This window comes from Asterias amurensis, chromosome 18 (assembly GCF_032118995.1).
Source record: "Asterias amurensis chromosome 18, ASM3211899v1".
Lineage (NCBI taxonomy): Eukaryota > Metazoa > Echinodermata > Asteroidea > Forcipulatida > Asteriidae > Asterias > Asterias amurensis.
Window position 1 is genome coordinate 10,482,397 of NC_092665.1, and position 24,021 is coordinate 10,506,417.

The 24,021-nt window shown below is 37.8% G+C and overlaps 1 protein-coding gene across 2 annotated transcripts in view; it reads left to right on the forward strand.

Annotated features, from left to right (window-relative positions):
- LOC139950625 (uncharacterized) overlaps positions 1 to 24,021 on the forward strand; it is a 72,234-nt gene that overhangs the window by 20,167 nt on the left and 28,046 nt on the right. The window contains exons 1-3 of one of the 2 annotated variants that reach the window (XM_071949400.1): positions 275 to 404; positions 10,957 to 11,103; positions 20,029 to 20,253. In XM_071949400.1, the coding sequence (XP_071805501.1) occupies positions 10,966 to 11,103; positions 20,029 to 20,253 (363 nt within the window). In that variant the 5' untranslated portion in view covers positions 275 to 404; positions 10,957 to 10,965. Of the gene's footprint in view, positions 1 to 274; positions 405 to 10,956; positions 11,104 to 20,028; positions 20,254 to 24,021 lie in introns of those variants that run through there. The other variant, XM_071949399.1, reaches the window with a different exon arrangement.

The window sequence follows — 24,021 nt, forward strand, 5'->3', positions numbered from 1 at the left end:
AAAAACTCCATAAATAATTATTTACACACACACACACACGTATGTACATGTATGCCCAGTTCAATCTGGTTTCACTGGAACACTTCAGCAGTAACATACATTGTACCATGTACAATGTGTTCTTTTGAAGCATTGTACCAAAGAGTACAAAGTCTACTGATAAGTTTCATTTCAGGAAAGTCATTCTCAGTGAGTCATCTAGTTGTAAACAAATTCTGCAACCCACTTGTGGAAAGGCCATGACTTGGAGTCCAAAAGTACATGTTTTTGTAATATGATACTGTGTTGAGTGAAGCAGATTTATTTTAGAGATCTGCGGATGTCATTATAGGCAAGTTGAGCAAGGAATTTAAAGTGAGATGTTTACAGCATGTGTAGAATAATTCCAATATTATCGAGCACAAGTAAGTATTCAAATGATAACTCGCTGGTATTTAAACATCGGTTACTGCATACCCTGAGAATTGTTTTAGCTTTTTCTGAAAAGATATTACGAATTCAAACAGATCAATGATTGTTGCAAGATGCTACTGGGACCATGTGAAGGTTGTCATCTCCCACCCAGCTTGAAGGTTGAATTGCTGGAAGAAATTTTTTCAACCATTATATCAAACACTGGTTACTGTATACATTCGTATGCATGCCGGATGCTTTACCTATGCAATAGAGGCCCTCAGCGTGCACTAGTCTGTACCTTGGTGCCCTTAAACTATTCTAATAGAAACTCTGGATTTTCCTTTTAAATGTGCCCGTTACTGACTAACAATTGCTTTGCCCTTTTTCAAGAAGTAGCAGTCCACAGTTTTCAAATACTTTAACTTAGGGTCAGCATAACAAAAATAAATTCACAAGTTAGCAAGAAAATGAGGCTTGTGGTTGTACAACTTTCTACTGTTGGGGTACGCAATTTGCGCTACTGTTGTGCATACTAGCTATTGCAGATAACTTGATGCTAACCCTGAAAAATCAGCAGTAAAGGTTGTTAGAACAGAATGCTTCAGGAAGCAATGCAATTGAAAATGCCTGTGACATGTAGGCCATTTTGATAGTTAATTAATGATAAATTTGATGATTTAAAGGTCAAATTGAGTTTTTGAATTCACTAATTTTTAAATAGATAAAGTCCTTATGAAAGCAGGGATTAATTACAAGTCTCATTAAAAAGGTGTAAAAATGTCATTTTCAGCAGTGATAAGGTCAACGTCAATGGCAATTTGATTGAGTACCATTAACATTCAGGAATGAACTGAGAATTCTCTACAATATTGTACTGACCATCTATTTAAAATAGTGATGGTGCTTATACTGTATGAACCTTCTTCTAGGAAACACGGTGGTCTATATTGGTCTAGTTGTTAAGATTTATAACATCTGTAAAACCAGTAGAGGGGAACACTACAGTGGATTCTACCCACATGATTCAGTCTCGGAGAACGTGACGCGGCCGAGCAGTCCATCATGGACTCATTCTGAGATGTTTCTGATCAGCAGAATGTGGGTTCGAGTCCTGGTACGGAATTGGATAAGGCTAAGGGCACTCCCATTGGCAATCTTGTATCGGAAATGTTTTTAGGGCAATTGAGGTGCACCAAGGCCAAGTCCAGGGCAACAGAGGCAGTGTATTTCCAGGCTTGTGGTTGTTCAGGCTCTAGAGTAGAATGCTGAAGCTACAACCATGTACACTCGTTAGTCTCAGTAGGCCTACACTGTGGATGATTGGTTAGTGGTTGAGGACACCGGCTCAAGTTATCATTCTGCATAATCCAACCTTATGCACCTGTGGTTTTTTTCTCTGGTTTGTAGGACCATGGAGGCCATGGTAGGACTGAAAAATACTGACATTTGAATTAGGGTGGGAAAGGCATGGTGGTGGTGAAGTCTGCTGTTCATGTTGGCTTGTTGTTTGGAAGGCATTCACATTGGTTTCGGTGTGGGGTAATACCACGTTATAGAACAAGCAACAATTATGTAGTCTTCTTTAGTTGTTATGGATAACATTGGTCTGAACTTTTCAACTACGTAGCCTGATCTAGTCATCATCGGGAGACACACTAATTAAAACTCTTTTAAAATGTTGATATTCTGTTATTTCTAAATGCTGTTGAATTATCATTACACATGACATGCACACTTCCTTATAGACATTTCACTACCACCAATGTGGTGATAATGTTTGTTATGTCAATCGTTCCTATGGACAATCTAAATTGCAGGAACACATCATGTGTCAATGCTACACGTCATAGAAGTCAGACATTTTGGCACTTCATTATCGCGGGTCTGTTAAAAGAATTGAGTGTCTGATGTCGTTAAGTCTCTTTTTAAAGGGGCGATGCTGGTTTTTGTTGGAAGAGCAAATTCATTCTTTACCACCTGAAATAATGTTGAAGAGGGATGTAACATTTTTTTTTTTTATTAGTATATTTTTATTTGATGTGAACAATGAAAATTCAAAATTGACTAGAGTGGGATTTGAACCAACGACCACTCAACCTCACGTTTAATGTGCCAACAGTCAACATACCAAGAAACATGTACGTATCGCGCCCTATATGATAGGTCTCCCAATATCAATATCAATATCTTTGTTAGAGGGTCCTGGTCAGAAGACATACAACTGTGTAGCCAGGAATCACATTTCACACCCAAGTTTACAAAATGGCAGCCAGGAGATCACTTTAAAAGGGGATGCATTTTTTAAAGTTTCAACTATCAAATCATACGCCACAAGGGAAACGTTAAAGATTTAACTTTTAGTCGGCCTGCATTTAAACCATGTTTTGGAGCGTTACTGTCACCTGTGCCATTGGCTCTCCTCCTGAAACCATTTAAACTCCTTAGCAGTATGCAGCACCTGCAAACAAGTTGGCACGAATGTAAAGCTATTATGACACAGCAATCCCTATACTCAAAGGGTGTTGCAGTATCGCGTCTACATGTACATGAAATATGTACTTGTGTATCAGGGAACAAACTATTTCATTGGAAATGGAGCTCAGTTTGCTAAAGGATAGCCATTTGCCAAGAATTTGGAAGAAGTTCCGAGGGAGAAAGGGGCAAAGTGCCAGATAGGGAAGGGGATAGTACTACCTGTTCCAAAACCACCCTGGATTCTAAGCTTTCCAACTGTGGTTTACCACAACTTCTTATAAGACATTATGCACTTGAGTAATTCCCATTTTTGGTACCTCTTTCCAAGAGACCCAAAGAAAACTTCTGGAGAAATGTCAGATTTTATTGGGCTTGGCAGCTGGAGTCATTTCGTTCAGGGAACGGTTTCGTACTATGCATGCGAGGACGGATTGGTTTTTGTAACTGGAAACCTTTAGCTTCAATCACTTTTTTTTGTCTTGGCATTTTTGGATCGAGTGAATGTCAGAATTTATTGATGTTGTGCAAAACATGCCATGTCAAACCTTGGTACGGTCTCTAAATCATAGTATGTTTCACTGTAAGGAAAAGAAGAAAAAATGCAAGAGCGTAAATTTTGCAATAAAGGCACTAAATTTCTGTTATCATTATAGATTAATTGGTGGTTAACTTGTGCGGTTGGGTTGGTGAGGTATGTTTTGGCCCCTTTCACATCTGGGACCCGCTTTGAATCCCACTCGGGGCACTATGTTTTCAGACCCTACCTGATTGTGTGGGTTTTCCCTGGCATAATTCTCTTGGGTTTTCCTCCCACATCTAGAACTGGAACTTCCTTCCTTTTCTTCTCTCCATGGGGTTCTTGGTTTTACAGTGATTAAGTTTGCTATTCTGTGAGTCCTTGACTTCACAACCAGAATAAATGAAGTGGATGAAATGACAACATTGTGGTGTGGCTGGACGTGTTATTCTTAGCAGTGGTGTGTCCTTGGTTTTGATAAAGCATTGTTTTTTGGAAGAGTAAATTAATTCCAATCCTCTAGTTTTCCCCTGTACATGTATAATAAACTGAAGGAGGAGGTAAACAATTCAAATTGATAATTGAAGCTAAACTTTACACAGATTTGCAAATTGAAAAAAATACATGTACAGTGCTCACACAAATGAATGATATTTCCATCTACATGTACATGTCCAAATTATGAGTTTTTGAAAATGTCATCAGGCAGTTGAGTTTTCAAGTTTTGGAGTTAAACAAAAATCAGAGCCTATTTTCAGGGTACTGATTATCTTGGAATTCTGCATTTATGGCTTAGGCCACGTAAAATTAATTACATGTTGCTTGTCCCCGCCCGCCTCGATTTTGGTGGTCGCACCGATTTCTGGGGTTATTTGTTATAAAAAAAATTAAAAAAAATCATTGAAATCAATTTACATATAAGTGATAGCTACTTCAAATGTACCCTTTATTTTTATTGAGCAATTTCATCATCTTTCTTACATGTAGGCCTACAAAAAATGCTATCTAAAAGCATAATGAGAAACGCGTTACTTTGAAACGTTTTGCCCTTCACGTTGCATGCCACAGTTCGTTGCACCAGGATGTGATGCCACACACACAGAATAACTTTGGAGCAAAAGCAAGAATAACTCTTTGGAAAGAATAACAATGTATCAAAATGGACACATAAACACACACATAATTTGAAAACATACAGATCATACTCATTAAACCATAAAACCATCTTCAAATACGATGTGGCTGCCATCTTAGACATGGTGGCCGTCTTGAAAAAAAAAAAAAAAAAAAATTGAAAATTGACCTCCCTCACCAACTTTTTCAAAACGCCCTGCAACTTGTTATTTATTTTACTTTGCGTTAAATATTCCAATGCTTTGCAGGGCCCTTTAAACGCAGAATTCTTTGGCAAGCTGTGCCATGAAAATGGGCTCAGGGCCCAAGTTCTTAGAGCTACTAAAAATCACTGAATACTCTAGTGAAATATGGAATGGTATTTTGGCTGGTAACCTTATTCTAGTAGGCACAATTTTGTTGTGCTTTTAGCTACTTTTTACCAGCAGCTCTGTGAAATTGGGTTGAGGTAGCAGCACACATGTGTCTCTACCACTTAGATCTTGTCTCACACCACTAAGTGCAAATATCTCCTCAAACTTATCTTATGTGATGTCACAGGTTTTCAAGGACTAATTTAGTTGTGTCTGTTTTCTTTGTGTACATTTACATGTTGGTTTCACTGCGCATTGAACACCCAGCAAGGTGGATATGTGCGCATTACAAGACTTTATTATTATTGTTATTAGGTATTTTGTGTACATTTAATTTGTTTTATTATTTTTTTTTTCAAATTGTAATTAGGCTACACTTTTCTTTTCGTTATCAGACGTTAGAGTTTCGTGAGAGTTTCATAACTCATCAAAACCATTTTAATTTGAATGGGGCATCAACTGCTTGACCACACTCTCTGTCAAGCAAGTTATGTATTTTGTAAATTTTCCTGTTATACATGCATGTGATCTGCAGTTAGTGTATTTTTGTATGTAGAATATTTCGTCGGTCGTACCACGAACTGACCTAACTGACTCAAATCACACATTTTTGCAATTTAAAAAAACACACCAAATTATTGACAAACTCAATGCTGTTAACATTATCGGCAAGTTTCAGTGCCTAAAGATAATAGTTTGGTATTTACACTAATTAGTATGAACAACGCATCGCTAGATTTGCCATTTTGTCTTTTCACAAAGTGACCTACATGTATCTAGATATGTCGCTTTACCAATGGTTAAACTATGCGCTACAGCGCGCGCAATTATGGGGCGCGTGAAAATTTTCGTACCACCAAGTGACCTAACTGGGGAGCGAAGTATTTTCACAAAGTGACCGATCTCGATAGGTCTCTATTACGCATTGGTTTGTACACAGCGCGTTGCAGGCAAAAATGAAATTTTCATTTTCACAAAGTGACCTATCTGTTTAGGAATTAATTACGAATTAAAATAGTTTTAGGGATGAAGACACATTGATAGTTCTGTATGAATAAAGTATTCAGCTTTGTTTTCGTCATAAAATAATACAATAAAGTTGGTAAGCAGACTCCGAAAGAGCAGTTTAAAAAGTAGTGCAACTTCAATAGTGATTTTCTCCAAACACGTTTTTTAAAACAGTGCACGAGTTAGGTCAGTTTGTGGTACGAACAACGATTTACGTACAAAGCATAATCACCATGATCGGCAGCATATTGCCCACTGCACCTTGTAAATCATTACATGGTGCTTTAATTAATAGGAATAGGTCTCATACTTCAAAACGTACCGCCACATACTTTGCAGAAAAATACTGAGCGCTTTGATCCGGCCCTTAGGGGTGTGATAAAGTGCTTTGTATAAGAACCTAGTATTATTATTATCATTATAAACATCTCTTTTGTAATGTTGAACATTTGATAGTCTGATTTTTATGTTATTAATGCTTCCCTTGGGAATAAGCGTTGCTAATTGCTGACATTTTGCTGTCAACAGTTTCATGATTTACGTCCGGATTTTATGGTCTGAAACAAACAGGGCGCCAGTTTTGCAGTTTCGTTGATAGAGATATGTTTCAATCTCTCAGTGGAGCATTCAGTAAATGAAGATTGAAGTTTCCAGTACGTTAATTTAGCGGCCATTTCTACTGGATGGACAGGGAAACTGTGCCCCAATTTCATGGTTCCAGTTACAGTAAGCAAAGAATCAGCACTTATGGAAGCAGTGAATTCTGCTTACGTGTATGTCAAGCGTATTTCACACAGGTTAGTAGGGAATAGGGAATGTCTGCCTCATGCGTGTGCATAGTCCCTGTTACGTGACATTCTTGGCTTACACAGCTAGCATAGAAATTCAGCACTTGCTCTGTAAGGGAAAAATGGTGATCACAATCGCAGAGTTCAGTGCTAAGCAGAGCCATGAAATTGGGCACTGTAACCCAAAAGACAGGCACTGGTTATACAAACCCCAAAGTATCATTAAATACTCATCATACAGATCAAACATTTAACCAGGGTTTGCCCTTAACAGTTTTCAGTGACTGTGCAACTGGACCAGTTAAAGGAACACGTTGCCTTGGATCGGTCGAGTTGGTCTTTGAAAAGCGTTAGTAACTGTTTGTTATAAAATGCATATGGTTAGAAAGATAATTTAAAAGTAGAATACAATGATCCACACAAAGTTGTCTCGAAATTGCGTGGTTTTCCTTTACTTTGCGAACTAACACGGTCAGCCATTTATGGGAGTCAACAATTTGACTCCCATAAATGGCCGACGTGTTGGTTGACGAGGTAAAAGGAAAACCACGCAATTTCGAGTGATAATTGAGTGGGTCATTAGGCCTATATTCTACTTTTAAAATATCTTTCTAAACATATGCATTTTATAACAAACGGTAACTAACGCTTTTCGAAGACCAACTCGACCGATCCAAGGCAATGTGTTCCTTTAACTCGCCGTTTTACTCGTCTGCATACATGTACATGTATGTTTTCACTGATCCATGGTTCGTATAAAACAGGTATACATTTACTAGTTTCAGGCCAGTATGCTTAATTTTTTAAAAGGTATGGTTACCAAGGCACTTTCTCCTTGGTATAGGGCATCCTATGAGGAAATTGCAAATTTCTACTTGAGCATTTCAAAGGAACTGAGGTAAATGAGGGAAATTGTATAATACTGGAACAGTCTTAAGGGCACTCAAGGCAATTTCCACGGGCATGGAGGCAATTTCCTCCTTTTTCTTCATGATCAGTTTACCAGCACAGGCCAACAGAATCAAACAAATTATGCAGTTTGATTTTGATGCAATTGGGACAGTGAGGGTTACCGTCTGAATTGATTAAACCTAAAGCCAGAATCAAACCTCATTTCATTAGACATTTTAGTCTGGAGTCTAGACTTGAGTTTGAGTCATGCATCGATTCGGTTATACCAACCGAATAGCAAAAGTATTCAGTACTTTTCTAGGACCCCTTCGCATGGAGCGATAATGGCCATGGCCCCTTGCAATGCATGTGTCATACAAATTACCTAACAATCCCTCTAGGTTGGAATCACAAGATGATTGTGCATGTAAATGGTTTGGGGTATACTTTTGGCAATTGTCAAAGATCAGTATCCTCTCACTTACATGTATTGGATCCCAACATACATATAATAACACAATTTTTGCTCAATTGGTCATCAAAGTTGCAAGAAAATAACAAAAGAAAAAAAAAGAGCCCATTATTACACAGATCTGTGTGCTCTCAGATGCCTTTACTAAAGACAGGACCACTGAATTACATGTACATGAATAAATAAATTTTAAAATGAGTACATGTACAAACTGTCTGTATGGTGTTTTTTATATAAAAAAATTATATTATTAGAATGGGAATAAAAACAGTGAATAACTTTGTTTTTCCAAAACAAACAGTGATGTACTTCCCCTTTTAAGAATGATTTAAAAAAAGTTTTAAACAGTATAGTAGTACCTTTATTTGTAAAATGAAATGGCTGTATGCTGACTGCTGCTACCACAAAATATCTATGTCCGTACTAGATAGCACTTTGACAAATCTTTATCTAAGAAGAAACCAGCCAAAACTTCCTCTACATTGCAAATTAATTCACAGAGAAATTACATTTTTTGTCATAAAATCTTGATTAAACTGGCTCCCCAGAACCCTCTTCCTGAAAGTGCAGCTACCTCCATGTGATGTTCTGCTCTGGCAATCATCTTCATTGGGGGTTTTCAATCAAACTAATGCTCATCCCAAACGGGATAAATATACCCTGATTAGGAGAGAGAAGCTCCAATGGGGGTAGTTTGTTGGTTATTTCAGGTCGTTTTGGGCAGCTTTCTCATTCATTGTCGTTGTGCCTTTTTTTATGAGTCACGACAGCCATTAAGATATATCCATCTATTTCATTTAGCCTTCATAAAGATAAAACTATCCGTCTTATTATTGCGTAGCCTGATTAGTGTAAGTGGTTGTTCACCGGTTTCATTGCGTTAACGAGCATACCAGTGGTGAGTTGTTAGAGTTGTCCTTTTTTCTGTTTTTTTTTCCCTTGTGTGTTAAATTAAAACGTGACCTATTGTACTTTGTAGACTTGTTGAAAGTTGTACACAATTTTCCCTTGAAGAGAAATTTACATGCGAATAGATCTCTTGCATGTGACGTCACACGCTCAAGAACTGCCTAACTGAGGTCAAAAAGCACCCTCACTGGGGTCATAGGATTGGACGATGGCTGTTCTTTGTGCGTAAAAACATGTGCGTGAGCATTTCGCGTTATGCAAGGGGTCTAGGTCACCTGATGTCGTCAACTCAATAATCTTGGTTGCACCATTTTTGGAGTTAATGTCCTTGTGTGTTATTATACAAGGAAGTGCACATTTTACATGACACAGTGTTTTCATGCTTAGCGTTATTTGTATGTGCAATTTGACTCTCAAAATAGCAAGCATGACAGACAGTATACCCGGAGCTTTAAATTTACACTTGGCCGTAGGCCCGAGGCCAGTAACTTTAGCTTTGGGCCAGTAAACTTATGAAACTTCATGTTGAAAGTTTGAATGATACACTTCAGATAATAGGCAAATCTTCCTCTTATTTAATAATAATATTAATAATAATAATAATATCAAAGTCTTATAGCGTACATATCTACCAACAAGGTACTCAAGGCGCTTAGTATATACATTTATACAGAAAGAGAGGTTATTGAAAGTTATGAATTCTGAGACCCAATTATGTAGCACTTTATAAGGGTTTATAAGGTGCTACGGCGCATTTAGCAGCCACAGCCAGGAACATTGGGGCCAACCCGTTGTAGATAAGTGCACTGGGTTCTTATACATGCGTTACACAACACATGGGACCAGGGGGGGGGGGGGGGGTTAAAGGAAGAGTATTCACTTCTAAATGTTTCTCTTTAAAAGGAAAGAACAACACATCAGTGTATTTGTTTTTCCTAGATTCAGTGCCCAGTGTTATGATTCGTAACAAAAATAACTTTTGCTTGTCATCTAAACAAACATGCAGGCAGTAGAGATGCACATTTTCATATATTTTATGCCGCTAAGGAACCGAGTTGGTTCATGGATATCAACCATTTGAATGATTTTATTTCCTTTGGATGAAGTGTTTGGTCTGACAAGAACTAGGTTTGAGATACTGCATGTATAGCAGGGTTTACCCATAACTAGGCAGTGTCTGAAACAGCAATTTCGGCTACAGCTGTAGCTAGATCATCAGCACGTCTGTCAGTGTTGAAGAGTAGGCAGAGGCGTGCGATTTAGCCGTAGCTGTAGCCGAAGTCGCTGTTTGGGACACTGCCCTAGTCAGTTGCACCAGTTTCCTTGCCATTTCACTAGTCCAGCAGCCTTTTCACTAGTTTGTATTTTGTATTAAATAGGGATGCTTTTCAAAACTGAAGCAGCAAGTTGATCCACATAATCAGGGCTTAATTTTGACTGGTCGTCAGGTACATAGTATCTTAAAACTACATGTAACATTTGGCCAGCAGACCACTGCTTAGGGAAAGCGCTGGTATGGACCCTTCTCACTAGTTTTACATTTCTGTCACACAGTGGGAGATCTGCCATGGTGGAGAAGTATGCAGTATGTAGGATAGTACACATAGTGCCATCCAGTGTTGTGCAACCGACCTAAATGCTTTTTTCATGTGTACTTCTTATGGCTGGTTCCATGTTTATTTTTCTTTAGTAGAAATTGTTTAAGCAATAGGAAAGCAGCTACATTGTATATGGCTTTATTTGATTCACTACCAAATGGCCTATGGGCCCAATTTTATAGAGCTAAATATTCATAGAGCTAAATATTGCTTGATACGGTAACTGTCTGCTAAGCAGAAATGATCAGTACACCAGTCACAGATTGTACACATGGAACGATTGATAACAATGATAGTTTGACTGGTAACGTTAGTCATGTAAGCATAGTGTGCTTTGTAGCTTGTTTATGCTAAGCTCTATGAAATTGAGCCCTGGAACTTTCTTTAAAAGTGTCTCTTTTATTTCCGGTTGCAGGTAACCCTTATGGCCCACGCCCTGAAGCGAATCTCCTACGCAACCTGCGATCCAGAGTTTTGCCAGTTTGCCTTTCTCTCTCGAAACCCTAGAGGGCCTGTTGGGGTGCAGTACTGCCACGTATTTATCACACGGGAACAGCACGAGGTTTGTATTTACTGATTATTTATTCTTTGAATTATTTGTTTGATGGGAGACTCATTGGTTGTGTGATTTGCGTACAAGTTGTTTTTAAAGTGGAACAGCAGTTTGGGGGCATTGCTCATTTTGCATGAAGATTCTTGTGTGTTACGCGGTGCCCACAGGGGCACTGTTGTTTGACTGAATGGTGGGTTGGGCTTATGTACCAGGTCGGTCTATTAGTGCATGTGGAGCATCGCGTGTGTATGAAGGTCTCAGATCCAACTTTCCTAAAGCTGGTAATCGCAAATAGTCACAGTTACTATCTTTCTATAGGTCACCAGCCAAAGTTCCATATCGACTGCATTGTTGTGACTGGTACCCTGTTATTGTTTTGTTTTAGCAAGTAATCTCCCTGAGCAGTATAGTGTGGTTATCGGCTTTTAAAAAATGCCCCCTGATAGATCTTGCTAAGCAGCAACAGGTCACCAGCCAAAGTTCCATATCGACCGTGTTGTTGTGACTGTTACTACCCTGTAATTATTTTGTCTTAGCAAGTAAACTTGCTGGGTAGTATGGCTTTTTGTAATGTGGCCTTCTGCATTAACCCTGCACAGAATGAGTAATTTCCCCCACTGGTTCACATTCGTCCTGTGTCGACTCTGCAGACAATAAACCTGTCTATGAGTTGGTGATGGGATCATGGCTGGTTGGTGATGACGCAATTAGTCCCATCTTATGCAACACACCAAATGCTAACCTTACTTTGGAGACGTTTCTCACAGTCCATCCGCATGTGATGAATTGTCTGGATTTTTTCCCAACTTCAAGATTATTTTTCACAGATCTCATTTGCCATTGAACTTTTGTGAAGAAAAAGCTGTAGAGATTCAAGGCACAGTATTGTCCCTACTAAGTCTGTTTTTTTCCCTGATTGTTTGGTCCTTGAGAAAACATATTTTAACACCATAACAATAGTTAAAATGACTCGGTTGAGCCTAGAACAGTGTGGACTTGCACAGAGGCCACCTGTTGCCCTTGCCTTGACCCTGTCGCCCCTACAAGAGTTTCCAAATGAAAATGCCCTTTGCTCAAAAAAATAAATATTCACCCTGCTCTCTAACAAAGGTCAGAATTATGATTTAGAAATATTCTCTGGAAAAATATCAGATTGTCTTAGAAGATTTTGCATGAGCATCATATCATGGAATACTTCTTAAACACAATTTTTCAGAGACCAGGAGATTGTGTAAATACATGCACTCCCAAAATCCGCCCTAAATTGTAAATTTCCATCATGCAAAATGTGTGTCTCTTGTCATCAGACTGCGATAAGCACTTGTATCACTGAAGGGTCATGTCCAGGTCCCTGGCACTTGTATTTCATAAAGCCACTGGGTACCTTTAATCATCAAAGACAAGTATTCTCACTTGGTGATACCCCAACTATGCATTAAATGGCAAATATTTGAATTATTTTACTCAATAGGTCATCAAACTTGCAGGAGAATTACTGAAAGAAAAAAATACCCTTCCGCCCTTGTTGCACAATAATTTGTGCGCTTTCTGACGCCTAAAAATGCTTCATGCCTGAATTGCCATTTACTATTTGAGTGAGAGAAATAACCCCTTTCTACATGACTTCAGAGGAAGCCGTTTCTTACAATGTTTGATAAATTATACTTTCAATAGCTCTCCATTGTTCTATTACCAAGTAAGTTTTTACACTAACCATTATTTTGAGTAATTACCAATAATGTCCAGTGCCTTTAAGGGTCATGTCCAGGTCCTGTTATGTCATGGAGGCTAATGCACAAGGCATCCCCATGTAGTTATGATTCACTTCCCCCTACTCCTAACCCCTCTTGGCTAGAAGACATTGTGTTTATTAAAGCCCCCCCCCCCTGATTCATGTTCTATGTCGATGTGATTAATTTAAGCTGAAATGAAACAGCTGATGTCCTGAACAATAAAACCCTTTAAGAATATTGAAAATGAAATACAGGGAAATTGCATTGGAATCATTTGTGCAAAAAGATTCTTTCTCTACTGGGAAAGTAATGTGCTTATAGTCCATGTCCGGCTGGATGCTCATGGTATTTTAGAGACATGCAACTTTTCCTTGGATCAGCTGGTTTCCTCTTTTTTTATTTTCAGTTTTACCATTCAAAATTGAAAAAATACTCCTCTTATTTTGTAAAGTTACAAGTTGCATGCCAATGCCTGTATATAAACATTGTTCCTGCATATATGAAGTGCTCATTGCTGTATTCCAATCAAAATTCACCCCGTTAGACTAGGCAGTTTCCACTGATTGAACTGCAGGACAATCAAAAGGTTGTGGGTTCCAACCTACCAAGCTTACCACTGATTTAACAATGCCTAGAATAAGTATTGTCGACTAGTTTCTGAATCAAAATTTCAAGATTTGTGCAACTCATAATCAAACAAATGTGTGTATGAGAGAGATTGGCTGTTGCTACACAGCTTGGTGTTTATATCCCCTTGTGGGAGTTGCTGAGTTCCCTTGACATGAAGATCTTTAAGACACTGAAGATCTTTAAGACTAAGACACTAAATTTCACTAGTCGCCCAGGCCTAGTATTAAGCACTGTACACTCAAGTACATTCCCAAGTTATCTTCTTGTGTACAGCATGACACATCATCAATCTCTTCAGTCACAAGAATTACATGCAGGAATTATATGCAGGAATGGCACAATTAAGGACTTCTGCTATTGCGAGTACAATTGAAGACAATCAGGCAAGATGGGCACGGAGTCAATTACTTCCAGTAATACATGACCTTAGGCCACCTTTCTGATTCAGATAAAAACCTCAAACCTTGTAGCACTGACTGCTTCTCGCTGTTGCGAATGTTATCATCCCCTGGCCGTGAAAAATCGCTAGTGACTCTGCCCCGGGCGTAACTAATCACCACTGACTGAACTGCCTTTGCATGAGGGCATTACGGTACATTGGGTGATTATTTTGTATGCATTGAGTATTACTTTAGTAGCTCTGTGAATAGGATTTGTCCTGCAAAAGTGCATTTCATGTTGTCGATTGTCAAAGGCGGACTTTGTGGCAATTTGATGATGTTCAGTAGAATTGCAGAGATGGAGTTAACTAGGAACAAACCTATTCCATCTTCAGTGAAATAGTGCAACTATATATGTTTCTTTTCTTCAAACACATCTTTTGTCTGTTTTCGTACACATTTCTAACGTTATTTATTTTCCCTTCAAACCAAATGGGGAAAAAGCACTGTATTAAAACAACACTTAAAAGGTAGGGCCAAGAATTTGTTTGGTTAACGTAGTGTTGATTTGTAGGCCAATGATAAAGAAAGACACAATATAGGTCACCTGCGTAGGTTTCAGCTGAATACAGTGTCTACTTGTTGAGAAAACAGGAAAAAGCGTAACAGTATTTTCATTGAAAACAAGGAGTACATTGAATGTTTACTGAGGTGACAGCGCGTATTAACCGCATCTCTGAAAATTTGAATCGCTAAAAGTCGCCTTTAAGCCATCTTTTGAGATTCAACTTTGCTGACCAACTTTTATTGATTGAAGTCAACGAGGGTGCTTAAAATTAAATAATTTCGCAGGATGTTTGTTTGCTTAGATGGTCTTCCTAAGGGAACTTGGCAAAGTTCTCAGAAGGGGATATAAACACCAAGCTGGCAACATCCAAACTCTCTCTTAAAAACATTGGTGTTTAATTTTGCAATTCACAAAAAATAAATTGTGATTCAGTAACTAGTCAACAATAGTTTTTAAAGTCATTGTGAAATCAGCAGTTAGCTTGACTGGATTTGAACTCAAATCCTTGGGATTGCAAGTCATGCAGTCATAACAAAGAAACTCTTAAATTACAAAATATTTGCTTTATTTTTGTTTTGTGTGTCGGCTGTGTTTGGCACATACATAATGTATTATCCTGTAATCTTGAGCTTGTGCATGGTGAAAACCTAGAATATGCATCATAAGATCCCCTATCTTCTTCATGAAATAAGTTCATTGCTTACACATTTTTGTGTGCTTTAGGAAAACAAATATTTTCTTACAAATATTAACAGTTGTTTAAAAATCAGACCCAAGTCTAGCAAAATATTCCTCAAGACAAAGATTCATCAGTTTTCTAAGAAATCAATCTTTACCTTGACTTTAAGATAGTTAACAGTTTCATTTGGCCAGGCAGACCTTTTCAACCAACATTGCGTATCATACATGACTTGCAGCGCTGAAACATAATCAATATCTAGAATTGATGCGGCCTACTGGGAATATTGATAGTGAATTCTTTGCAAAGAATTTCACACGAAGCCTAGAGCCTGAGTTTCCCTGGAGTTGCGAAATCGTTCTCTCGCTCCAATTGCCCCATTACCATTTAAAAACCACTAATCTTATTGTCAAGGTTTAATTCTTGAGTTCTGTTCAACCGGCAACTTTCTGTCCCCTGGATATGAGACATCTTCACCATTAAAGGGTCTATGTAACTTTTGTAGCACAAAAAACACAATGTCCACAGATTTACACTAAACTTACACAGTTTGAATATAATGATAGAAGAAAGCTTCCCTGAGAATATAACGTGCTGAGGTGCTGTAGTTTTGGGAAAAGGGTAAAACAATGTCATGAAAATAATTTTCGTCTCATGAGACAAAAATTATTTTAATCATTTACAAACGTATTTTCATTACATTGTTTTACTCATTTCTCAAAAAGTACAGCACCTCAGTAAGTAATATTAGAAGGGAAGCTTTCCACTATCATTATCTTCAAACTCTGTAAGTTTAATGTAAATCTATGGACAGTTTGAAAAGGTACCCAAATCCTTTAAAGGGAAGGTATGGATGCACACCTACATTGACGGTTGGTAATCACTCTTTAAGTTGATATAAAAACTTACTTGGTTAGAAGTACAGCAGCTTTTGGATAGTACAAAGCTTTTTTAAGAATCATTTCACTTTGAAGTAATATGGTTATGGAACAAATATATCAAGTTTTATCCCCAAGCCATTTGAATCGAAGACGTCTCCAGCGGACAGTTTCTCAGATTGTGTATTCTAATTACTGATTATTCTTCATGTGTAAACATAACTGCCTCGGATTTTGGCAAACTCTAGAAAGTATTGAGTATACAGTGCTTACACACATCGGTGTATGGGTAAAACCAAATAATAATATTCAAATGTTTTCAGAACTAAACGAATAAAAATTGGGAGATGGAATAAATAAAAAATAATAAAATTTTTAAATTTTAAATGAACTCTATATAAAATAAATTGTGCATTTAGTTGTTTGCGACATTCACTTCTTGCTAGTTTGCCATACAGTGCAGGAGCATCTCTTTGAATGGTTTTTAAACCTTTTGCAAAGCAAGTTATTTTGGCCATGAATCTCTACTGGCTGTATGAAGATTTAATTTACCTGTCAAAGTTTCAGCCTCGTTTGTCGTCAAGTACTTGAGAAAATAAGGGAGAGTTGCGTAAGTCCATTGAACATGCTAAAATAATTTTCGTGAAATTGTTTTACTCATTTCTCAAAAGCTGCAGTAGCTCAGCAAGTAATATTTAAGGAAGCTTTCTACCATCATTATCTTTAGACCAAGTTTCATGTAAATCTGTGGACATTTGTGTTTTGTGTCAAACAAAAAGTACCCAAACCCTTTAAGGTTACTAACGGTGTTTCGGAGGCGTAGTGTCCCGATTCAATCCAATCTACTGTTGCAAGTCCCTTGGAAATAGCAGACACCTGCTGGTAATGGAGACCTTACAAGCACACTGAAATTGATTCCTAACAACTTGAGGGCTTTTAGGTAATGGTGGATATCACAGGTACAATGGGTGGTTACTCTTCACCTTTAGAGATCATTCAGTTCTGTATTGAATCATCACAGTTCGCCCTGAATGGCTAATATTGTTGTCTTTCTGACAACATTTCTGTCAGTAAAATATAAGAGAAAATAAAATTAGCTGTTGCAAACAACTTACCTTCATGTACCAAATGGACCGATGGTACATGTATAAATGCAAAAAAAAAAAGAGTCTTTCTAGAAGGCTGATCTTTTTCTTGTCATGTCTTCAAAGCACATTTTTTGATAGAAATATAGATACATGTATGACATGGTTGAGTGGTAAAGGGTTATAGACTGGGGTCTAGTTTTGGAGACATACTTTATAAAAATCAACCTTAAATCAAATCTCTTTATAATAACATATTTTAAAAACTATAATATGGTCCAGATTTTAATTTGTTTTTCTTAAATACATATTTAAACGTATTTTCATAGAGATGCTGGAGCAGAACATATTGCTGAATAATCTATCTTTTTGACAGGTTACATACATGCAGAAAAGATAAACTTGCCAACTGAGCTGACCTATCTAGCCCTAGTATTGACAGTCATCCTTCTTTGTCAGTTTCTTTTACTTGACAAATAAATAACTAAATTAAACAGACACAGAAGCTAGCGTTTGTTTGTTTGTTTTTTATTTCCAAATATCACAATAAATGTCAGGACGATACACATGAATAGCCGCTATTACGAAGAAGAATTACACATAATACAAAACAAACAAATCACCTTTGATTTTACTTTTTTAAAAGATTTTTTGAAATTTCAAATTCACAGAAATCATCAAATAAAACCAATTCAAACAGTTCAGACTTCATCAGTGAAGTTTCTGAAACCAAACATAAACATCAATTAAAACATTTCCAGAAACTTCATTCTTCATGTACATTGTACAATGTACATGTACATGTACATGTAATTCATCTTAAGTCAACCAAACTTGCCAAGTTTGGGTCCAGAATGCACCCTAGTTTAAAAAAGTAAACATAAAATAAAATCATTGGAGCACATTGAACATTACCATGAAGTGTCAAAACATCTAAAAGGACATTTTCAGTTCTATCAAAGTCAAAATCACTTTATTTCTTGAACCTTTCAAAACACCGCAAGTTCCATTCAGCCAAGCGTTAGAATTCTTCAGTCATATGTCAACCCAAACATTTTACGCCCATAAAAAACATTGTCCTTTCTGAGTGAACTGTAATTGGGCATCCCCCTGTAACTTTGATTTAATATAAAGCCGGAATGAATTTAGTTGCTATGGTGATGCAATGCCATAGCAACAATTTAAGATTGTAGGTAGGCTGGGGGAGGGTTAGGTCCGTAGAGGAGACGGAGACGGCCATGCATTTTTTATTTTTTCAATCCCTTGTTCCATTTCTACCCCGAGAAAGGTTGGATAAACATGAATTGTTTATGTCACTGTCATCTGTTGATAATTCCCACTGCAGTCTGGCAGTGATGGCTGCTTTGGAAAGGGGGAACAAGTGAATAGAAAAAATTGCCAAATTATGAAACAATTTATTTTTGGTTCTCTTTAAAATTCAGTTAAAGTTATTTGTTACTTTTATTTTATTTTTAGAATTCAATATCAAGAGTGCATGAAAAAATAAGATGAAATCATTTTGCTGGGCCTGAAAAAGAAATGTTATTATTGATTTGCACATTTTTTTAAAGCCATTATACACTTTCGGTAAACAGTATTGTCCAAGTCCCACACTTCGTGTATCACAACTTATATGTAAAATAACAAATTTAGGCTCAATCGGACATCGGAGTTGGGAGAAAATAACGGGAAAACCCACTCCTGTTTTCGCGCGTTTCGCCGTGTCATGACATGTGTTTATAACAAATCCGTAATTCTCGTTAACGAGAATTTATATTGTTTTACCGTTTTCTCAAAAAGTAAAGCATTTCATGGACTAATATTTCAAGAGAAGTCTTTCACCATTACCGTATGTAAACCCTGTAAATTATTTGTAAATCTGTGAACTTTTTTTTTTTCCTGTACCGAAAGGGTCCAATGGCTTTAACTTGCTAACTGCAACAGGAGTATTAGCATCTAAAGTGCAACTGTGTTTCACAAAGGTTTCACAAAGGTTTAAGAATGAGATGACACTGAGGCACATGAAATGCAGTGGACACTATTGGTCATTACACATGTGCTCAAAATAATTGTTAACATAAAAACATACTTGGTAATGAGCAATGGAGAGCTGTTGATAGTAAAAGACATTGTGAAAAACCGCTCCCTCTGAAGTAACATAGTTTTTGTGAAAGAGGCAATTTCTCACTCAAATAAAAGACTTTAGGCCTGAAGCCTTTTATCTGAACGCACACAATTGTGCAGCAATTGTGTTTTTCTTTCATTATTCTCTTGCAACTTTGATGACCAATCGAGTCCAAGTTTTCACAGATTTGTTATTTTATGCATATGTTGGCATACACAAAGTGAGAATTCTGGTCTTTGACAATTACCAAAGGTGTCCAGTGCCTTTATCCACAACAGGAAACAGGAAGATGCAGAGTCCGTTTGCCACCTTGTCATTCATTAGGACAAAAAAACAAAACTCTTATCTGGGTGAATAAGATAAGATACAATTTGTTTTGATCATAAGGAATGACAAAGTGTCGGTCGGCTTCAGCATGTTTCCCTGTTTTATTTTTTTGTGGCTGTTTTGGTGTTGAATTTTGCTTAGTGGAGGAGTTTGCAAAGCAATTTTTCTGCTGAGCAGGTTGGTGAACTTGTGATGTCGGGAGTACAGAAACCATGCGACTTAAAGTTCAACCTCACAGTAACTTACATGTACTTACGGTGGTATGGAGAAATAATATCTGTAGGTTTGACTTGATTAGTCCTTATAAAATATTTGGATCTTCCTTCTTTTTGGCCAAAGTTTGTGTAGTAGTTTTGAGTAATTGTGTGCATATTTGAAGCACAGTTGTTAGGTCTTGAAGTGAAAAAAGAAAAGAAGTTTGACTGGTTGACAATTGTCACCAAATTGTGTACATACGTATTTCTTTGAACCACATTGTTTTTGATTAATTTTTCATATTTGTACAAATTTCTTGTTTCTTGTCTTGCAGGCAGAGGAGATAAATGCCATTGTGGGTAAGGCGTTTAAAGTTGCCTACGCTAGCCTCCGCAGTAAGAAACAATTCTTTGAGCTAATGGAGGAGCTGAACCGTGAACAGGAAGAATACTTTGCTCAGATCACACGGCAGCAGAACACAGCAGCGGTTGTTGAAGACTGGATGGATGGTGACATCAACAGGGAAAGGGTGCTCTCTGTTGGCCAAGGACGGGTCTGGGTAGGTACACGTTTATGACTTTACCTCAATGCAGTTATAGCGCCCTCTATTGACATGTGGCAAGAGTTGTTGAATCTTAGGCTCAGATAAAAAATCAATGTGGACAGTGTCCTCTCTATCAGCAAAAGGAAGGGTCTGCGTAGGTACTTGTTTGTGACTTCACCTGTATGCAGTTATAGCGCCCTCTACTGATACATGTATGTGGCAAATGGATAAGTTTGCATTCTTGATGTTCTGTGGTGCTACATGTAAGTCCAATTAGAGGCATAAAACGAAAGAGAACAAAAAGCCTCAAAAATTTAAGCTGTAGAGTTTGCACCCATTGCGCTTCAAGCATTGTCAGGAATTGTGTTATAGGCATGGATGGAGACAACAACAGAGACAGCGTTATCTGTCGGCCAAGGCCCGGTCTCGGTAGGTACTTTTGTTTGTGACTTATTTGTGACTTCACCTGCAGTTATAGCGCCCTTTAATGATGTGTGGGTAGTGGGAAAGTGAGCATTCTAAGGCTAATTAGATGCATAATTGATTAAGGAAACAGAACAAAAAGCCTCTATTGAAATGTGGAAAGCATTGTCGAGATTTGTATAAGACAGTGTGCTCTGTCGGCCAAGGACAGGTCTGGGTGCACTTATAGCCCCCTCTATTGGTTGCAAGCATTATCAGGAATTGTGTATTAGGCATGGATGGATACCTCAACAGGGTGCTCTCTGTCAGCCAAGGACAGGTCTGGGTAGGTACTTGTTCGTGACTTCTCCTGAATGCTATCAATAGCACCCTCTATTTGAATGTGGCAAGCATTTTGTTTTGACTTGTACATGGCAATGGTGGACTGGTAAAATCAACAGGGATTATGTGTTAAATGTCTGCCAGGGTTGGTAAGGTTGGTGGCATGTGACATCAACAGTGTTCAGCAATAGCGCCCTCTCTTGGAAAGTGATGAGTTAAATGTTTAGACTTGTATAAGGCAGTGATGGTGACTTCAACACGGGACAAGGTGCTTTCTGTTTAGTTAGGCAAGGAATGGTTTAGATACATTAGGTACACTGGTATGTGACATCAACTGTGTTCAGTAATAGCGCCCTCTCTTGGAATGTGCCAAGCTTTATGTTTAGTCTTGTATGAGGCATTGACAAGGTGCTTTCTGTTGGCAAGGACCGTCGGTGGTCTAGTAGGTACTATGTGATCACCTATGTTCATTTATAGCGCCCTCTATTTGAATCTGGCAAGCTTAATATTTAGTCTTGTACAGTATAACTCATGGATGGTGACACCCGAATTGGACAAGGTGTCCTCTTTTGGTGGCCTCTTTCGGGCAAGGACCGGTGGAGGCATGAACAGTACACTGGTACATGTATGTGTTATAGATCCCTCTAGTGGAATGTGGCAAGCATTCTGTTCAGACTTTTGCAAGGCATGGATGGAGTCCATCAATAGGGACAGGGTGTTCCGTGTCAGCAAAAAGTAGGGTCTGGTTTATGTGACGTATCACCACTGTTCATTTATAGTTAAATACATACATGTACATGTAGCATAGATTCAGTAATATTTCAAAATGTCAAGCAATGTCAAAGTGGGTTGCTTGTGTGTAGAGCCTTGGGACAAGTCTAGACAAGGCCTGGTATACGAGCATTATTCACAAGACTCAAATTGTGAGGCAGATCTAAAATCAAATAAACCTTGGAATAAATGAGTGCCCTCATTTGAACAGAGAAGTGGATGTTAAGATGGAAGATCGCTTTTTTACTTAGACGGTGAAGGAGTACTGCTGAAGTGTTGTTATTTTGAAAGTGCTAATTTTCTTGAAGGCTTTGGATAACAAAATACGTCATCCATTTCTAGGACAGAGTTTTATTCCGATTTTAAAATTTGTAGTAAACACATCAGTCAACCAACTTGTGAGATTTTCTTCAAAGTTGGTGATCACAGTTCCTGTCTAATGGAAATGATGAGGCATTATTTGTGTTTAGTCGTGATCACAATGTATGAACAGAAACATTAAAATAAACTAAGTACCAAAAAATTTTGCTTACCAGAATAAAGTTATTGGCCAAAATAGCATGTCATTCTGATTTCCTGCTTTAAAGGAACGTTACGGAACTAACAGGAAACAAAAATCGTGAAGATCACAGATTTACATTTAAAACTTACAAGGTCTAATGATGATGATAGTTGAAAACATCTCTTGAAATATTTATGTCTGGAATGTCATATTTGATGAGAAAAACATAATCTAACTTCGCGTTTGGAGTTTATCACTCAGTCATGTCAGTGAGCGTTTTATTTATTTTTATTTTGGCATCGATGCAATGCAAAATTTGTAATCGGTTTTCACTGTTCTCTCGTGACCCAGATGGCCGATCGGCCTCAAACTTCTACAGGTTTGTCAGTTTATATATGGTGGATTACATAAAGTGCTTTACACTGCCAGCAACTGTTTTGTTAGCAAAAACCATTCCTGTAATGTTCCTTTAATAATTTAATCAGCTCTACCAGGTCTAAATTTCATAGAGTTGTACAAAAACAAAATATCCAGCTCAGTCAAATGGTAAACATTGTAGTAAGTATTGTTTGAAGCTTTGCATGGTTTGGATTAATAGGACAAAACTATAAATAAATAGTAAGCTTGCGGGTATAACTATGTGTAAACCTCTTTTGTTGGCTCTGATAAGAGCCAATGTACTCTCGACTTCTCAAATAGTATACTCTGCTCGTCTTCAGGAGAAACATTGTAGTGTTTAGCAAAATTGTTTTGTGCTTGGTTTTACTCTGTGCATAGATAGCTGTTATAAAATAAGAATTGGGTCTTTGATGAAATTAGACTTGGATCTTTGAAAATGTATGTATGCAAATTCCATTGCGGCAAAAACAAAATTAACAACAGTGATGTTGGAGGTCTTCACATGCTATCTTCTCCACTTTAAGTTGAATTTTTGACGGCAGTATGTGTACTTCTTTAGCGGATTGGTACGGGTGTGAACTTTAAAGGAACACGTTGCCTTGGATCGGACGAGTTGGTCTACAAAAAGCGTGTTTGTAACCGTTTTTATAAAATGCATATGGTTGGAAAGATGTTTTAAAAGTAGAATACAATGATCCACACAAATTTGCGAGGTTTTCCTTTTACTGTGCGAACTAACACGATTACCTATTTATGGGAGTCAAAATTTTGACTCCCATAAATGAACGACCGTGTTTGCGAACTAACACGGTCGGCCATTTATGGGAGTCAAAATTTTGACTCCCATAAATGGCCGACCGTGTTAGTCCGACCGTGTTAGTCAACGAGGTAAAAGGAAAACCGTGCAATTTCGAGGCATGTTTGTGTGGATCATTGTATTCTACTTTTACATCTTTCTACCCATATGCATTTTATAACAAACGGTTACACATGCTTTTCAAAGACTAACTCGACCGATCCAAGGCAACGTGTTCCTTTAAATTGAGTGAGCTTTCAGATTCTACTGCTTGTTTTCCATGTACAGTGTTTACTGCTTTGTTTTGTAATTTCCGAGTGGCTATTGGATCCAACCCCAGTAAACTTGAAGTCTAATAGTAATACTGGTTTTACCCTTTCACCAATGTGGGTGAGCACTGTATACTCGGTACTTTCCAGAGCTCTGTGGAAAACATTCTCATAACTCGGTTGGGATTCGAACCCACGACCATTGCAATTTTAGAGCAGAGTCTTAGCGCTGATTTTGCCCGGGAGCTAGAGGCAGTTCGAAACCTATATTTTTTAGCAACCCAATGTTCACCGTTCCATCA